The 19,426-nt window shown below is 42.0% G+C and overlaps 2 protein-coding genes across 2 annotated transcripts; both read left to right on the top strand.

Moving 5' to 3' along the window:
• Positions 1-263: 263 nt before the first annotated feature.
• On the top strand, positions 264-2,248 carry MIF (macrophage migration inhibitory factor). The gene is made up of 3 exons (XM_089489628.1): positions 264-371; positions 1,325-1,497; positions 2,182-2,248. Exons 1-3 carry the CDS (start codon positions 264-266, stop codon positions 2,246-2,248), a joined length of 348 nt encoding a protein of 115 aa, XP_089345754.1.
• A 3,172-nt stretch (positions 2,249-5,420) lies between these two features.
• Positions 5,421-12,098, top strand: LOC149290318 (ATP-dependent RNA helicase DDX51-like). The gene is made up of 15 exons (XM_089489485.1): positions 5,421-5,443; positions 5,947-6,448; positions 6,930-7,080; positions 7,179-7,324; positions 7,408-7,479; positions 7,552-7,658; positions 7,970-8,078; positions 8,334-8,476; positions 8,563-8,752; positions 9,527-9,642; positions 9,816-9,932; positions 10,622-10,723; positions 11,439-11,502; positions 11,592-11,726; positions 12,072-12,098. The coding sequence occupies exons 1-15, from the start codon at positions 5,421-5,423 to the stop codon at positions 12,096-12,098; spliced, it is 2,004 nt and encodes a 667-aa protein (XP_089345611.1).
• The last annotated feature ends 7,328 nt before the right edge of the window (positions 12,099-19,426 follow it).

Raw genomic sequence — 19,426 nt, 5'->3', positions numbered from 1 at the left:
TCAGATGATATAATAATAATAATGTAATCACTGCTTGGACCCGAGCTGACGTTCCCTCGGTAATGACAGGCCTGCTCACCCTGCTCTGCCACTCCAAACGGTCCCGTGCCATAACCAGAGGGCAGCGCCCACCTACAGCCCACAAGCTCCAGCTTCTGATTGGCTGGCTTATTAAAGGGTGGGAGTTAGGATCTCACGTTTTCCGCGCCCTCTCAGACACAGTCTCCATTTTTTTGAGTCCGACTCCCATCAGCAGATCCATCATGCCTACCTTCGTGATCAACACCAACATTTCCCGGGACGCGATTCCCGAAAACCTCCTTTCTGAATTGACTCAGCAGCTGGCTAAAGCTACAGGCAAACCGGCCGAGGTGCGGGCTGGGGGCCAAAGGAGTGGGGGGATCTCATGGGCTGGAGGTAGTCCTTGGGGTGGTCTTGGGGGGGCATCTCGGGAGCATTGCTCTGTGGGGATAATAGTAGTATGGCACGGCGTAGGTCAGTTCCCAGCACTGACATGTTTATAAGGGTTAATAGGACTGCTGCTTCTTCCAGTAGCTCTGAGCTGCTGCATGATCTTTGTTAGAATGCACAGCCAGGTGGTGGGGGGGATCAGTCTGTGGCAGGGCCTGGCAAGCAATCTACTGTGTATGCGTGGCTGTCAAAAAACCCCAAAATAATTCTAAATGTGGTTTTTGTTTTGGCGTATACAGCACCTCCATTTCGTCATTACCATGTTTTACAGTTACGTGAAGCGATTTACCTTCCTCTCTGGTAATTAATTTAATTACCCTTTAAACTCAATTATTAACATGTATTTTTACGCCCTGCGTCCTTTTATAATTGACTGCTTGCGGTTGCTGATGGGACACTTGCTCCCTGTCTGCTTCAACTTAATGTTGTCCAAAAGACATTTTAAGAATAGCTATGGCCAAAGGGAATAATCAAGTAATGCTAATTACTTTGGCAAAACTGTAGTTCTGGAACTGGGTAAATTATTACCGCACAACTATAGTCGATCCTCAGAGGACGCGCCATGTAAAAGGTACATATGCCCCTTGTATTCAGCATCAAGGACTACCGATGAATCAGACATGTTCTAATAATGTGTGTGCTCATCTATACATCAATACTGGAGTAATGCATTATACACAGAAAAACGAATTAGTTATATGCATAGCAGGCGGGTGGCTGGCTGTCAGATTTGTTTCTTGTAGAGGGTTCAAGGTGGAGTAAGGCTGGTGACTTGCTGTTTTAGATGTGTCTAATAGACTTTAATGCATAACATCCTATGTAACCTGCTTTCTTGTCCCTGTTTGTGCTGCAGTACATTGCTGTGCATATCCTGCCTGATCAAATGATGAGTTTTGGGGGCTCAACGGACCCCTGTGCTCTCTGTAGCCTGCATAGTATTGGCAAGATTGGGCTGTCACAAAACAAGAGCTACACCAAACTGCTGTCTGATATTCTGAGCAAACAGCTCCACATACCCCCTGACAGGTGAGAGATGTATGTCATGCATTCCAACATCTCATGGCAGGCGTCCTGTAATTCTCCCGTCTTCTCTCTATATATATCAAACAGTTGATGACATACTTATATCTACAAGGCAAAAAGGTGGACATATATATGCACATATATACATTAGTGATTTTGGTTTTAAATGTGGTTTTCACCAAAAAAAAATAGAATAATCCTGCTGATTGGACCATAGCATTAATTGTTGATAAGACCACCTTTTAAACCAGAACCACATAACCCCTGATACCTGTAAGAATATTTGCGAAGGCTGGTCTCGAGCTTGATTCCTGTATTGGCCCAGTTTGTGCTCCTGACAAGCCAAACTAGCAGCTTGACTAGCCTTGGTCAATCATAACCTCCAACTTTTTAGGTGTCCAAACCAGGACACCATTGTTGGAGGTTGTAGCCAGAGGTGAAGGAGCCACCTTTCAGCTCATAGCTACAGGGTGTCACAAGGTGTCCCTGTAGGAGCTGTGATGGACATCTCTTCTGCAGAGGACCATGAGAAGGTGTGTATACACAATGAAACATCAATTATGTTACCATTTTGGCTGTTTTGTGATAAATATTACATACGTATTCCTAACAACCACGAGACAAAAACAAAACAATATAAAAGAATTCACAATAAAGTTAATGATTTAACTTTTGTTTTCTTTTCAGGTGTTACATCAACTTTTATGATTTAAATGCTGCTAATGTGGGTTGGAATGGCTCTACATTTGCCTAAGGATATCGCCTGCAGCCATGGGGCCAAGGCTACCAGTCATCCTTCAAACGTCTTCCCCAGATCTCACTGTTAAACATTCCCTCTTCAATAAAACATCTATCTGAAATGTTACGATATGTTTGTATTTTTTTTGGGGGGGGGGGGCGATGCATCTGCAATGCATCACAGAGCATGCATTGAGGTTTGGTGGAAAACAGAAGTTAAAGTGTGGTTTATTATATTTATATGTGACCTCATAGTAAAGCCTGAAAATGTTTCCATCCTGAAACCTGTATGTTTAAAATTAAATAATTAACATGCCTTTAGGAGAAGCTGCAGTACACTGCTTTCTCTGTAGTCACATGTTTCGTGCCACTGAAATCGATGGCCAGCACTGGCGTTGACTGGCGGTGAGCATATCTGCAGAATCCCTTTAAGTCAGTGTGGCTAGAGGGCAGGGTTTTACCAACAACATTTTACGTGACTTTGTGGCCATTTCATAATTATTTACTGCAACAGGCTTTGTTTGGAAATATTTGTATTATGATGTTTATACACCAGCTTTAGAGCACTGTGATACATTCATACCTAGAAACAAACATTGGAAGCGCTTGGAAAAGAATGGCTGGGGAGGAAAAAGGAGACAGGAGTGTTTGGATTCCATAGTGTTTGCTATGTATATGTGCATACCTGGGAACTCTTTAGGTTTTACCCAAAGATTCTGGGAGAAGCACCGCTTCTCCGGGACCCCACTGAAAAACTCAAGGTCGCAGGATCCCAGTTAAACAGCCGTGTGTCCCGGGACTTCCTGCCAGCATCCCCGAAAAGAGGACTCCGGGTAGCCAGAGCCATACAGTTCCCAGGTATGCATATGCAGAAATGCTACCTAGACAGGAACAAAGATTAGCTACAGGAAGCTGGCTAGAGAGGAAGCGAATAAAATACTAGTTTAGCTCATTCCTATACATTGACCATGATGACCAAAATGTTTTAATACTGCCAATTGTGGTTACTTAAAGACCCACAAACCACTATATGTACGAATTTAGTCTCCTTCAGAAGCATACTACGTACTGTTATATATTGCGTATACACCAGTACCACGTACCCTGCAAAATTGAGTTTTAAGTAGACTTGTGCATTCGTCTTCGGGCGAACATGGAAACGAACACGAAGAGTGCATTTTCGTGTTCGTTCCGAAGACACGCCGAAGAGAAGACGGCGGCGGTAAAACGTAGGCGAAGACGAAGACACACACCACGAACATCTTCGTGATTGTCTTCGTCTTCGTCTACCATTCTCTCCCCCTCTTCTAACTTACCTTGTCTTCGCGGCAGTTCCCGGAAGTGGAAATCCGCAGGTTCGCCGTTACAGGGCAGTGCGAATGAGCTTATTGGTCGCCTACAGGGACCTCCTCTGGCATCAACCAATTGGTTGATGCCAGAGGAAGACCCTGCAGGTGACCAATAGGCTCACTCGCACGGTCTTTGTAACCCCTGCCAGCGAACCTATGGATTTCCGCTCCCGTTAACCCCTTCGATGCTGCGTTATCTAACACAGCATCGAAGGGGTTAACAGGAGCGGAAATCCATAGGTTAAAGGGCCGTGCAAGCGACCAATAGGCTCACTTGCACGGCCCCTTAACCCTTTAAAAATAAACTTAACCCCTAACTAATTGAACAGGGAGGGAGACCAGTGGGATCTGCCGGGTAAGTTGCAGCATTGAGGTTTTTAAACCCCAACACCGCAACTTACCCTGCCGATGCCACTGGTCTCCCTCCCTGTTCAATTAGTTAAATGTCCGTACGAGCGACTTTATTGTTCGCTCGTACGGACATTTAATTAATTAAACAGGGAGGGAGACCAGTGGGATGTGCCGGGTAAGTTGCAGCATTGGGGTTTCAAAACCCCAATGCTGCAACTTACCCTGCAGATGCCACTGGTCTCCCTCCCTGTTCAATTAGTTAAAGACCAGTGGCATCTGCAGGGCAAGTTGCAGCATTGGGGTTTTAAAACCTCAATGCTGCAGCTTACCCTGCCGATGCCACTGGTCTCCCTCCCTGTTCAATTAGTTAAATGTCCGTACGAGCGACTTTATTGTTCGCTCGTACGGACATTTAATTAATTGAACAGGGAGGGAGACCAGTGGGATGTGCCGGGTAAGTTGCAGCATTGGGGTTTTAAAAGTCTGCACGAGCGACCAACAGAGTGGCTCGTGCAGATTTTTAAAACCCAAATGCTGCAACTTACCCGGCAGATCCCACTGGTCTCCCTGTTCTATCAGTTAATAAATGATAGAACAGGGAGACCAGCGGGATCTGCCGGACAATTACGGCACCAGGAGTTTAACAGTCTGAACGAGCGACCCTATTGGTCGCCAGCAGGGGGCTCGTCTGCCATCAACCAATAGAGTTGCTCATACGGACATTTAAACTCCTGGCGCCAGAGCGGCTTTAACCCCGTTTTAACCCCTTAACCGGGGAAAACGAAGAAAACCCGAACACGAAGAATGTCCGCGAATATTCGCCCGAAGAGAAGACAGGACCAGGCGAATATTCGCGGAATACGAATTTTTTTTTTTTTGCCGAAGACGAGCACGAAGACGAACACGAAGAGCCCCCTGGTGCCCAAGTCTAGTTTTAAGACATATAGTAACTCACTAGGCAGAAGAGGGTGCTGGATGTCCATACATTGCTGATGTGAAAGGGACAGTTTAATGTCCCCGGCAGCTTCACCAAGGAAGAATGCATATTAAAGCACTTTGTGAGAACATGCATGATTTAAAAGGTTTTTAAAGAGTGCATACGATGGCTGGAGCATCACCTAAAAGACATTTTAGAGAAGAGCTACATAATCTACATGTATCGTCATGTACCATTTGCAGGTATAAAACACGTATTACTTCCTGATGTGTCATGTGCTGGGACATTTTAACCACGTCTTCCTCGACTCAATTTGTTTGCAAGCAAACATCATTATTCAGACCGTCTGTGCCCAACCAACATACGGCATAAGACTTGTATGCACGCATGCTACAGTACGCCAGAGGGCGCTCTATTTGGCTACGGCAGTGAGTCCTCTCTGTGTTCTGTCACCATGCTAATGATGTCATCAAGTCGCGACACTCCATGCTGTGTCTTGCTGTGAACCGTAGAAAAGTTGCAGTTTGTTGGATTTAGCTGTGAAAACCGGAATGTCGCTGTTTGTCATCAACAGGTGCGGAAAGACAGACAGACTGTATTGTACTTTACTATCAAGCGTTTTTTCATGATTTAAGATTCACACGTGTATTTCGCGTTGAACATACATTAAGCTCTCGTGTGCATCATATATTCAAATTATTCACTGCTTAGCAATGCGGTCGAGCTGTTGTCTGGTGCGCACTCTAATAAACTAGTCCTAGGAGCAGACTGTAACTGTGACCCGCGTTGCAGTGTGTCTAGCTTTGTTAGTACATGAGATCAGTATCTGAATGAGCGTTAAGCATGTTTTTCCCAAACATCCCTATTTCCTCCACCGATGTCCTTATTTTATATGACATCACAATGTTTGGTGCTCCACAACCATAAAAGGCAGAATAATGTGTATAGAAACGGCGATCTCTTTCAAAATTAAATATACTAGTCAACCAAATGTGTTACCCAATTACATATATTGCAGTCAGTAGGTTACATACATGGTAAAGCCACATTATTTTATTTACTTTTTTTCACCTTCAGGTATCTTGGAGATGAGGTAGATTCATCAGAAGACCGCTCCAAAGCATTGCTGGAAAAACTGCGTGAGCAAGCCAAGAGCAGACAGCTACAACTAAAGAAAGAACACCAAAAAGCTAAAGAAGACCGCAAATTCAGCCCCATCGTAACAGAAAGTGACCTTACAACTACAACAATTATTACCACACCTAGTGATAATGGAACAGAAACAGAGACACCCAGAAAAGCTAAGAAAAGAAAGAAGAAACTCGATGGAGAGGGGACTGCAGGCGAGGAAAGCCACCAACCAGATCAAATGCAGGAAGAAGTAGAGCACACTGGAGAAGTAAAAAGAAAAAAACGGAAGAAGAAGGATCACAATAAAGAAGAAACAGAAGAACTAAAGGACAGAGAATCCATACAGAGTGAGGGAAGCCAGGAAGAAGAGACGCCAAAGCCTAGCGTAGATACCACAGAACCCAGAGATATCCTTCTTGGAGACTTTGAGACTAAAACTGTACAGAAGGTGAACTTAAGAAATTGTGATTAACTTTGAGGCCAATTGTAATGCAGGCTAGGAACCTCCAGTTAGTGAGTAAATAAAAATAATTTACAGTAAAGTCTCATTTTAGGTAACTGATTATTGATCTGATAGTGGTTACAGATTTTTTTAGTTTACAATATTTTATTTATAAATTATCTGATAAATGATTCTTTAAGACACTAATCATTTTCTCACCAATCAGCCTGTGATCTAATCTGGTGGGTGCGTATTATACATAGGTACTTTATTTTTTCCTACAAAAGTTATATACACATACTCTTCAAAAGTTATGCATTCACTACTGTCTATCATTCTATTTGTAGCCTTGTGATTGGTTCAGTATGTATATATATATATATATATATATATATACACATACTGAACCAATGTATGTATGTGTGTGTCTCTAAGAGTGTTGCCTCTTGAAGTTCATCAGTATTTGTTTTGTGCTTTGTTTGTGTAGGTACAACCGGTACTGCCCCATTGGTTGTCACAACCTAATCTTGTCCACAAGGATATCAAACAGAATTTAGTTCGCATTCAAGATGTTCCTGGTTTACATCCCAAAATTCTGAAAAAGCTGGAGACTAACAAAATTACATCTTTTTTCCCAGGTAGGTACAACTGCACACACCTACTTACTTCTTGCTCCTTTTTTACCTTTGTAGTAAATATATATATTCCGCTCTCTTCTCTTAATCACCTCCATTAGTTCAGGCTGAAGTTATACCTGCCATCTTGGAAAGCACATCCAATGGCTTCCTTCTGGGCAGAGGTGGTTATAGACCCAGTGACATGTGCGTGTCTGCGCCCACAGGCAGTGGAAAAACTTTGGCGTTTGTCATCCCCATAGTGCAGGTGAGTCTGAGATAGACTGTGTGCAGCAGTTTGCTCTCTCTTCAGTCTACAAGCTCTGACTTAAATCTGTTTTTCCCCATCAGGCTCTCTTACAGCGTGTAGTGTGTGAGGTGAGGGCACTTGTCGTGTTACCTACCAAAGAGCTGGCCCAGCAGGTAATGCATTTTAACAACTGGTCTGTTCTTCCTCCCAAGTTATTTCGTCTGACTCCATATTTTCCTTACCAGGTCTGTAAGGTTTTCAACACATATGTGGATGGAACAGGATTGAAAGTTGTCATGTTGACTGGTCAGAAATCCTTTCCTAAAGAGCAAGAATCTCTGGTGCAGAGGAAGTGAGTTTTCTGTTGATTTCCCACTTTTTAATATTATAAATTCAATACAGTGTTTACACTTTTTCCCCTCCATTTTCATTAGGTTATAGGCCCTTTATTTCAAGTTGAAACCGTAATATTTTATTTGGGGTGGTTCTTTTCACCCCTCCTTTTATATTTTTACCAGATTCACATTTTTATTGGACATCTTTATATGTAACATTCTTTTTTGATGCTTAGCTGTTCTTTTTTTCTTTAGGACTCCTATTATACCGCACTTTTCTTTTTTACTTTCTTCCCCTTGCCTTGACTTTTCTTTGTTTTGCCCATAGTGTATCTGGGTTCTGCAGCTTAGCAGATATACTTGTGTCCACCCCAGGACGACTGGTTGATCACATTCAGCAAACAGAAGGATTTAACCTAAGACATCTACGCTTTTTGGTGAGCTAATATTCTCATGTTCTTTTAGGTTTTAATATATAAAAGTGGCCCTCAAAATGATTTAAACAAATTTGCAGAAGTACCAGGATCTTGGTGTATCCAATCCAACAACATCAGCCAGTCAGGGGGGCTTTATGTGCAGTGACCTGTAACATTTAATTTTAGTGATCATAAGCAGTCTCTCGATCTCGATGATCTGAATATCATGTATGCGGCATTTTGGCTCATCTACATTTATATAACTTTTCCATGCAGGTCATTGATGAAGCAGACAGAATGATTGACAGCATGAATCAGGACTGGCTCCATCATGTGACCAAGGCTGTTTTCCTGATGGAACTGAGCGCTCCCAATATGCTGTTTTCCAGGAAGGAACCTGGGACCCAAACAGCAGCCAGGTGAGTCTCATTTGCCTTGCCAGTCTCAATTCTATGGATTTTGGTTTAAGAGCATCTGCGGTAATTTTTTCACTTTGTTTTTGCAGCTCGTGTCATTGTCAAATACCTCTGCAAAAGCTGCTTTTTTCAGCCACGCTGACACAGAATCCGGAGAAACTGCAGCAGTTAGGCTTGTACCAGCCACGGCTTTTCACCTCTGTTCAAAAGGGACAAAGCAAAGACCTTTCTGAAGCGAGCAGCAAAACCGGAAACTATTCCCTTCCAGAGGGGCTTACGGTGAGCAGCTTGGAGTTAGCACAGCCTGCTCCATTTGGAGCATAAGGTTCTAAAAATGTAACTAATAACATAAATGTGTTGTCTAGATACATAAGGGGGGTTCACTAAACCCATGTCCTGCTGTGAGATGAAACATTTACTCTTGCCAGCTTAATGACATGTTATGAAGGGGCAAGACTCAAGTGAGCACTGCATAACACTTAGCTTGTGTTGTAAGCTGATAAAATAAGACCCGGGTATCTCATGCATCTCTGTCAATACAACATTCTCATTGTAGCCAAACAGAATTGCCACAATGAGTTTATGGCATCAGTTTTGTTAGCAGGGTTAGACATATGACCAGGGATCTGGACAGTAAGCTTTAGGATAATGCAGTTCATATTTAGGAAACGGTGAACAAAAGTCTAGATTTGTATCGTTGTGATGTAATAAGTGTAAAGACTGGAGTATCCGTGTAAAGTTTATGGAATAATAATTATAGCTCTGGAATTAGTTTTAGAGAACAGAACGACAGACTTTAGGTGAGGCGCTAGTGTGAAGCATTAGGATTGCAGTAGGTGTAAAGACAGTGACAGAAAAAAAAACTAATACTGGAGATTTTCTTTCCAATTCATTTGTCTTGGTCTCCTCTGCCAACACTATTTTACAATTTGCAAGCCAATTGCTGAAAGTGGAGTGTCCTTTTGTCCTATATGACATTGATTCCTCCAGCATTCGGTAAAGCAAATCCATAATGGTTTACCATTTTTTTTCTTATGTCTACCTCTTATTTAGCAATATTACATCCCTTGCAACCTGAATAGCAAGCCTTTAATCCTCCTACACTTTCTGCTCACCTTACGTTTCTCCCGTGTCCTCTGCTTCACCAACTCCAGAGAAGCCTCCCACCGGTAAGCGATCAACCATTTGCTCTTGCGCAATTTAGAATGGTCCTATAATTATCTGAAACTTTATATCTGATGCAAATTGCAGTTATAAAATGTTGCTTACTTTTATTGAAACTAACTTAAATTGTATGCCCATTACATATTTGAATAGTCTTGCTATTTTTTGTATCCCACAGTTTGTTCTTGCTGATAAAAAGCTTTGGCGGGATCAATGTGGCTGAGTTTTCTTCCCGCCTCAGCCCGGGTGAGAGGAAGAGGACTTTGAAGGAGTTTGAGCAGGGGAAGTTTCAGCTGTAAGTGTTAGATATTCTATACAGTCTCTACTTGCTGTTATTTCATCCCTGTTCTTCAGGGCCAAATGTGGAGGTAAATTCACATGTGGAAAACTCTGTGATGACGCTCTCTGTTTTGGTTATATAGTGGGCACATAATACCACCACAAAACAGAGGCATTGCATTGGCTCAGTTTCCAGAAAAGAGCAGCTGGGACAGTTAATGGGGCAAAATGTCTTGCTCTCAGGACAATTTCAGCCAAAGCAGGACAGTTGGCAGCTCTGATTAATTTGATTTGTAAGTTTATTTTCAGACCATTATGACAGTGGCAAATGCTTAGTAATACATAACTGGTTTAAATAGGCCAGGTAGAACTCACAGTGCATACTATTAAGCAGGAAAGCCAAATTGACATTCAAAGGATATCAACACTGCATGGCTTAGAAGCAGAGCTAGACAGGCAGACGCACAGAAGCACTTCCACGGTTTCATTAGAATCTTGTAACAAAGCATCCATTACTCGCAACAATTAGACTTACGTCAATATGGAGTGATAACAAAACCCCTGTTAAGGTGGTGAGAAGCCCATATTATAAGTTCTGCAATATCAGTTTTCACCACCAACAACTGTGTTTGACCAGTGAACAACTTCCACTGCTCTCCTGCATATGATAGGATGATTTATTCACTCATTGTCATCTCTACCAAGGCTGATCAGCACAGATGCAACAGCAAGAGGAATCGATGTCAAGGGTGTGAAGTGTATCATTAATTATGATGCTCCCCAGTTTATTCGTACATATATTCACAGGTACGATCTCTTCAGTTAGTTCCTGCTTTGCGCAAACATATTTTGGGCACATATTTAACATTCTTTTGTGTAAGATATTCTGGTGCTTTAACATTATCAAAGCACAGTTTTACTTTGCTAGAAAAGTATTTAGTGTTTGCTAATATGCCCAGCGTAGTTACTAAATATATAAATTGTATGTATATATATATATATATATATATATATATATATTGTGTGTTTTTGTGTTCACATTTATATTGTAATTGAATACCTAAGTTCCCGCCATTTGATGGATATTATAAGTTATTGATAGAAAGTATTTCCCATGCAATGCTTTAAAAGCAGTAGTATCAACAGCCATCAATGTTATTTTGTTTATAATTGGAACACCGTACTACTTGATGGTGATGACATAATTTTACATTTTGCATCAGAATTACTGTTTTATGAAGTAGCCCCTATGTCTCACTTATGTATATGCACACAGTTTACCAAATATAATATCAGACAGTTGTGAGCTCATTGGTTTCATGAGAAATTCAAGAAGGATTTTTTTTTTTATTTTTTTTTTCCTTCACAGAATAGATCCCTTAGTGACGGATCTTTACATTTCACACACCTTAACTTTCATTTTATATATATATATTTATATATATAATGTGTGTGTGTGTTACACTACAGTAAGTTTAGCAGTACAAATAACCTACATTATGTGTGTTTTTGTTTGACTCAGGGTTGGGAGGACAGCCCGTGCAGGAACAGCTGGTTTGGCATTTACAATGCTTCTGAAGGTCCAGGTAAAAATAGCAGCGCTGACCTGTTCTATTATCATTTTGAAAACCATGCATATTTAGGTATTTGTTAAATATTGCTTTGATTCTCCCAGGAGCAAAAATATTTCAATATGATGCGAGACGCTGGTGCACCGGAGCTGCAGAAACAGTTGGTGAAAAGTGAGAACCTGAAGCAGTATGTGGAGCGATACGAGGAAGCTCTAACTCAGCTACAGAAAGCCATCCAGGTACAAGGCTGTGGAAATGCAAGAGTGCCCTAATAGTGTTCATTCTCTCTGTACTAAAAGTTGTATTCTTATTCACCGTACCCATTCTTATCTGTGTGATCTTGTGTTAACTTTTCTGTTTACTAAAGGTAAAGGTGAAAGGAGAGTTTTGGTTTCAACTTGACTTTAATATACATTTTGAAAAGCCCTGTATAATGTATATCTTTTTTTTTTTTTCTTCATTGAATACATTATCCAGGGCCAGCTCTTGTTGGAGAAACCTACCAGTGTTGGCCCTTCGTAATGATCAGTGAGTTAAAAACTTAAACTCCCCTATTGGACTAACTCGTTTTTTTCTTATGACAGGATGAGCGAGCCCAGAAGCGCTCCTGATCAAAGACTGCTTTCCTGGATGGAAGGAACTGCTGCTGATAGCGGTGCACTAGCTCCAACTGATGTACCTACCAACTCAAAGTTGAGGCTAAATTCACAGAATTTTTCTGTTTCTCTCCGTCACACAGACTATGGCTTTGCACGCAGACCTCAAGATCATTACTATACTCTTGGGGGTATAAAAGATTTGTTCCTGTGCCTTCTGGCTTTAATTGTCATAATGGACATGAAAATGTCCCCTCTGGTACAAGAGGGGAATTTACTAGAGCAGTTTATGGTTGAGAGATGCCGTGTGTTGGAATAAAGGCACAAAAATCCGCAAAGTTACACATTTAATGTATTAATGCCTCATATCAGTGTCATAACGCAATTTTCAAAACTTCAAGAAGTGCAAGTTTTTTTCTTGTTTTTTGCTTTTTTCTTCACACACACAGCAATACATGCAGAGATAATGGAGAGTTGTCATGGCTGGCATTATAAAAATGTATATCAATTACCAGCTAAAGCCAGCGCAAACAAAAAAGTGCGAAGACGGGTCCAAACTGCAAGCACAGCCATTGGTGATCGCTCATTGTACTATGCAATGGAAATACACTCAATGATGTGTGCCCAAATTGGACCATATTTGTGGGCAGTCCAAGCCTTAAGACCAATGTCTTTTTTAACATTTAATTCAGCCAGAGGTATTGTGCTTTTCGCTGAAGGTGAAGATTGTACCACATAATGCTACAGGGGATCACTGGGTCCCTAATCTTCCTCCTTCTGGAGTTACCATTCCCTAAAAGAAAATGTGTCCCCCCCCTCCCTAGCCAAAAGGCCTCCTTTTCTGGCATCTTCTTGAGCCTTCTCCATAGACACGAACTACTGAAGGTTTCAAGAGAAGTAACAACCAAAAGACAGCCCATCTCACCCACCAAAAAGTCTTCAGCAGCCCATCTCCACTTGGGCATTTTCTTTGCTTACAAAAAGCAAATAATTAAGCCTAGTGACACACGTGTACTGTGCACTAAAGAAAACAAAAAAGCCCCACCCCATGCCTGGCTTTATAAAAATGTATCTCTCACCTGCCAGCCATTAACCGTTCTGATCAGTTAAACATAAAAAAGGGTCTGGGTGTAATTTGATGCTTTTAACAAACCACTCAAGTGTACCCTCACAAAAGCACCACAGTGATGAGTACCCAGTTGGACCTAATCCATGAGCTCCAAAAATACCTCAAGCTTCTATTTGTATGCATCCTTAAGGTCAGTGGATCAAGTTTCTTTCTCGCAGTTTTTTTTTTTTTTTTATCTGAAGCCCAGAAGTTCAGTGTTTAGATGTGAGGTGGTAAAAAAATAGTGGTGCCAAAGTCTCCTACTAAGGGCCACAATGCCTGCAAGAGGGCTGGATCTTCTTGGCTTCTCTCTGTAAAGAAGGACCCAAAAGGGTACCACGCTTCCCACACCAAATCTTCAGGGGGTCTCACTCCACTGTAGCTATTATTAGTGTGCAAATACGGTGATCTGCACAAAGGGACGGAAGGCAAAAGGTGTCAAAATGATGTTTTGCTTAAAGTGGCCAAAATCAGTGCATCAGCCCTACACGAAAACATACAAGAATTTTCCAGGGCTGCCCTCGTCCTTTGGGTACATCTAACTCTCCCTCAGACTTCAAAGAATCTGTAAAGACCCTCTTCTTAAGGGATGCCTATCAACTGACAGTTTAACGCTCTTCCTCCCACTTACCTCCAGCAATATTTTAATTTATTTAACCAGTGTCTACAACAAGATACACTTATGTGGCTGATACAAAGTGTGGCACTTTTACCTTGTATACTCCTTTTAGATTGTATTTTTTTTTACGTAGGGCCTTCTTTAACTTTTGTTCTGTAAATCCAAATTACAACATTGGGAAATATGATGGCGCTATATAAATCAATAAGTAATGAGAGCTAAGTTTCGAACTTACTATATAGGATACCTCCCACCTGTCCTAGTAGAGAAAGGACAGCCCTTCCTGTACCTCCTTGGGCCTTAAATTCCTCTTTTCTCTCCCAATATGTCTGGTTTCAGTGAGCTTAGAACATTTTGCGGGCACAGTGCTAAGCAGCCATTAGAGTCACATTAATGTGTGTGGAAACACACATCGAGGCATTACAGCAACACTGTTTAAGCGAAGAACGTGATCGTTGATCACTTTCTAAGCTTGTTTAAGACTCATGATGTGTCAGGCGCGTCATAGGCCGTTAACTGACCGTTTTGCATGATGTGCCTGACCCGGCAATGGACGCTAAGAGGTTAACGTGATTGGCTGATTAGCTATTTGTGTTAACAAGCAATTGAACAGATGTACCTAATAAAGTGGCCAATTGAGTGTGTATGTGTTTTATATATATATATATATATATATATATATATATATATATATAATGAAGTTATTAACTTATGTGCATCTTAGTTAATAAATCACAAAAATAATCATCCTTAGTCTTTCCATGTGTGTAACCATTCATATGTATAATATTCCCCATTGCCATTCATAGAAAAATAGATATGTCTTGTGGCATAACTTCACCACCACCACCACACACACCACTGTTCCCAGGTGTGAACAAGAATTGTACTCTGCAATATGTTAAGCCAATAATTTGGCCTTCACATCCTCTCTTGTTCTTGTTTCAGCCCCTGGTACTTCTTCAGCTTCTTATACTCCTCCTTCCTGATGTTGCTATCTTTTGGCACGGCTACATCTATCACCACCGCTGTCTTCTGCTCCTTGTTCCACCATCATGATGTTGGGTTGATAGGGCAGCTTGTCCATCTGGATCTGGAAGCCCCACAGGATCTTAGCTCTGTGATTCTCCACAACAGTGCAAACATATATAGTCTGGTGTTTTCGCACCAGAAAAATGCGGAGCGCTTCCACAGACTGATTCTCCACAACAGTCTGTGGAATCTCACATTTGGACTTTGGAAGGTCTGGCTCATACACTGTACAGATCTGCCAGCTACTTGGTTGTGCCGATCAGTGTATGCTGTTTCTGCGAACATCTTACATCCCACCACTATGTGTTTTTATTAATACAGTATATTATTTGTATAATTTGTATCACAGCTACCTGGGCTTACTTAGTGTATAGGACTGTATAGCATGGGAGTTGTGACGGCAAATACAACCCATTGAGTTACTTATGAAAAGATTCAATTATCTGACAATGGTGAAATAATTGTAAAGTGTATTGACTGTTTAATAGTACAACAGTGTACACGGTGTTATGAGGTAATCACACAACTATTTTAGTCTTAATGTGTTTATATAATAGCATAATAAAGGTTATATAATGTTTTGTATGTATTATAATGAAGGATTTAACAGAGTTTCCCAGCTTTGTCAATGTCAATACAATGTCATAATACCTGTAATAGGAGACAAGCATATTTACTTTCAACCTGATCTGTAATACCAGCTTCCCATGTTGTGATCCCACTGAGAGATATTTCAATCAGAATTCTCAGTTAACCCATAAAGGGAAATTTACAGCAACAATATAACATTTATGAGGTCTATTCACTAAAGTTGGACTAAGGATATCCTTGACATGAAACTTTCAAACTCTAACTATTCCCCATGATGGTGAAACTCGCTGAGGTATTTTGCTTTTTCAAATCTTCAGTCCCCTTGCAGCACAGTCAGGGTTTCTAACAAGTTGCTCATCTGGTGCTAAAGTTCATGTTGTGCTGCTAAGTACAGACCAATGCCGTAATGATGACAACTCTGTGGCTAGTTGGTAGATTTGCAGAGCGCTCTAAGCACTCAAAGTGATTTTGATGTTATCCACAGTATCTGTAATGGGCAATGTGATTCACTACGGAGCCCCTGGAACAGTAGCATATCCATAAGGGGGCGAATGGTGAGGCTGCCTCCCCTGGGCTGGACTTCAGGGCCGCGCCGAGGCAGGTGCCATATTGTAATCTCCCTAACTAGCCCCGCTCATTGGGCAGTGGTAGGGAGAAAGAGGTGTTGTAAGGTCAAGTGTGACCCAGTTTGTTTGTGTGTATGGGCAGACATGTGTAAGGGCAGTGTATTTGTGTGTATGTGTAATGCATATGTGTGTGTGTATGGGCAGTATGCAGTGGCGTAGACGGGGCGGCCCCGGAGGGGGCCATGGCCCCCTACTTCATGCTGTGCCGCCTTCCCCATGTGCTCCGCCAATTGAAACGCCGTCTTTTTTTTTGTGCAGCCATGATTGACATGGAGAGGGAGGGGCGCCAAGTGGTCGCTCAGGAATAAATATTTTGCAACTGCTCGCCACCCCTCACTCTGCTCCGCGAGGTCTCTGTCTCGGTCGCGGTGCCGGCATTTCATGCTGAGACCCAGAATATGACGTCATATTCTGGCGCTCAACAGTGAAGCAGCGACCACGACGGCAGAGCAGCCAGACAGAGTCTTCGCGCTCCCACCGCAGGACTTCTGCAAGGTAATTGAACTACAAAGGGGCAAGAGGGTAGAAAGTGAGAAGGGGAGAGGGAGTAGATAGAAGAGGGAGGGGGGGAGATAGTGAGAAGAGGGAGAGAGGATAGGTAGAAAAGGGGGGACAGGGTAGTAAGAATATTGAAATAAATAAAGGGTGAGAATGAGTTAGAGGAACAAATTAATGCATGGATGCATTGTGTGAATGAGTGAGAGAATAAATTAATTAATGTGTGGATGCATTGTGTGGCAAATATTTTTTTTTGGTGTGGTAGCGAAGGGAGTGATTGCATGCTAGGGAGGGTGGAGCAGGGCCCAAGGAAATGCTTTCTTGGGGTCCAATTTGTTTCTAAGCAGACGTACGTAAGGACAGTGTATGTATGTATGTGTATTAGCAGACGTTTGTAAGGGCAGTGTATTTGTATGTATGTGTGTGTGCAAAGGACAGGTATGTGTAAGGGCAGTGTTTGTGTATATGCGTGTTTGTAAGCAGGAGTGTAAGCGTAGTGTATGTGTATATGTGTGAATACACAGGCGTTTGTAAGGGCAGTGTATTTGTGTATGTGTGTATGAGCAGGCGTAAGGGCATTGTATATGGACAGGGCATATGTGTATGTATGGGCAGGCATGTATAAGGACAGTGTATGTGTAAATATGTGTACGGACAGGTGTGTGTGTAAGGACAATGTATGTGTACACTGGCGTAACTACAGGGGTCGCAGCAGCGACGGGGCCTGTTCCTCTAGGGGGCCGGGTGCAACCCCTTCTTCCTGTCTCCTCACCGATCCAGGTCGGAAGGCCCCTTTCTAAACTATTTTAAACCGGCACGGGGATATAGGGACGTATTGGGGGTCAGTGTATTTATGTAAGCATGGATGTGCATTGTGTGTGTGTGTGAGCGAGCATGGATGTGTAAGTGGAGTGAGATGGAGTGTGTGTTAGTGAGTATAAGTGTGTGTAATTTGTGTGTTTACATATGTTTTATGTTGGAAGGAGGGGGCAAGGGGCAAAGAAGGCACCGACTAGCTGTTGAAGTTGGGGGGCCCGGGGAAATTTTCACATAAGGGCCCGGTGGTTTCTAGTTACACCCCTCTATTTGTCTATATGTCTGTATAGGCAGGGGTGTGTGTGTGTGTGTGTAAGGGCAGTACATATGTCTGTGTACGGACAGGCACGTGCAAGGGCAGTGTATGTCTATGTATGTATCTGGGCAGTGTGTGTATATATGTGTGTGTGTGTGTGTGTATGTGTGTATAGACGGGTGTTTGTAAGGGCAGTGCATGTGCGTTTTATATCCTTGCCTGCCAGACTCAAAGCAACTCTCCCCTGCTCTCCCTTACATGTATACACATATGCCTACTTATTGTTTGGGGGGGGCATGGTAAACAGCCATTTCTCCATAGCAGTGCCAGAAATAAGTAACTTACATACATTATAGCCACCAACTACCTTAACCCTTATTATCCATTTATAACTAATCAAGAAAAGATCTTCTATTATTCCAGAAAAGCAGGAGCCTGAGTACCAACAATGGATGGATTGATATTCCACACCAAGGCTGTCTTTCATGCATCATTCCTGGAATGTTGGAACATGGCCAAGATGTGAGGCCCTGTGTGCTGAAATGATTCCAGAAAGTAAAAGCTTGGAAAATGTCAATACAGAAGTTCACATGATGAATGAAATTCATGGTGCATTCATCCCAAAATTAAACATGTCTTATTTTCATCGGCAAGACAGTCTTTCCTGGGCTAGCTTGGCACAGCTTTACTTGCGGTTACAGCTCTTGCACAAGTGGCCAAATGGCTACTATATAGTGCCTCTTTCAGTACTTGAGAAGCCACTGAGTTTTAGCCAGGTTACTACTACTTCTGCCATGGACTAGGACTCCCATTATGTTTAGCAAGAGGCTCACTAGGCCTGATGGGAGTTATAGAGTACTATAGTTTTACTTTCAAATGTGGCAGAGACAGCTGCTGTGGCAAGCATCACTCTTTATCCAAATTGTTATTCAGTTCTGTTATTTACTTCAGGAGAGGTAGAGCTTTCTTTGAAACCATATTCACATTATATATATATCATAGTATTTAGTCGCTTTGTTATTTGACCTCACGGCACTCCTGACTACAAGAGTGGAGTGCTTTCAAGTGAAATAAATTGCCCCTTCGTAATTGCCCCCCAACCCCTCAGGACAGCTCGCCCCTATTCTTTGATCTCATATTAGATTCAGGATATCTATATGGCTATCGTATGTAAGTTTAAATTCCCTTTTGCCACTTCTGCTGGTAGGCTGTTCCAGTAATGTGTAATAAAGCAATGCGCAAAACAGAAAAAAGTGATATTAAAAAAATATACTTAGCAATGTATGTATGTATGTTCTACTTATCCACCACCCACCCCGTGAACATTCCATGAAACCTTCTAAGCTCCAAGAAAAGGAGTGCATGGATTGGATCTCAAGGAAGGTCTGACCCTGTGGATACAATCACTTTATGGTCAAATCATTTTCCCAATAATCATAACGTTGATAACTTAATCAATTTTATTTTTTGACATGGCCTTGTTTGGCCCATTTTATCTACACACTTCCATTCCTTATCAACAGACTTTTACCCTGCTTCTACTGCCTGCCCCGTGCACACACACATTTACACTAACAATTCCGTAGGGTGTATTTAGTATACTAGTTGTTATTATGCCAGTAACGGTAACGGAGCATAACCCTGTTATGCCAGACACTCCTCATACCAGATCTGGACTTGGACCGAGTCCCACCTGTCTGACCACTCCGGGCAAACCCACCGCTAAAGCGGACAAGGTAGCTATTATGTATCTATCTTTAGATGGCGCATTAACTCTTACTGTACTTTATCTCCATG

Source organism: Sceloporus occidentalis, unplaced genomic scaffold (genome assembly GCF_023333645.1).
Source record: "Sceloporus occidentalis isolate IW3139 unplaced genomic scaffold, rSceOcc1.0.p SCAF_40, whole genome shotgun sequence".
NCBI lineage: Eukaryota > Metazoa > Chordata > Lepidosauria > Squamata > Phrynosomatidae > Sceloporus > Sceloporus occidentalis.
The sequence above is the reverse complement of the archived record's forward strand: the minus strand, read 5'-3'. Positions and strand labels throughout refer to the sequence as shown.

Coding starts and splice junctions, on each gene's coding strand:
- MIF (XM_089489628.1), top strand. CDS start 264: ATGCCTACCTTCGTGATCAACACCAACATTTCCCGGGACGCGATTCCC. Junction 372..1,324: donor CTACAGGCAAACCGGCCGAG/GTGCGGGCTGGG, acceptor TTTGTGCTGCAG/TACATTGCTGTGCATATCCT. Junction 1,498..2,181: donor CTCCACATACCCCCTGACAG/GTGAGAGATGTA, acceptor TTTTCTTTTCAG/GTGTTACATCAACTTTTATG.
- LOC149290318 (XM_089489485.1), top strand. CDS start 5,421: ATGTCGCTGTTTGTCATCAACAG. Junction 8,753..9,526: donor CCCTTCCAGAGGGGCTTACG/GTGAGCAGCTTG, acceptor CCTCTTATTTAG/CAATATTACATCCCTTGCAA. Junction 11,727..12,071: donor AGCTACAGAAAGCCATCCAG/GTACAAGGCTGT, acceptor TTCTTATGACAG/GATGAGCGAGCCCAGAAGCG.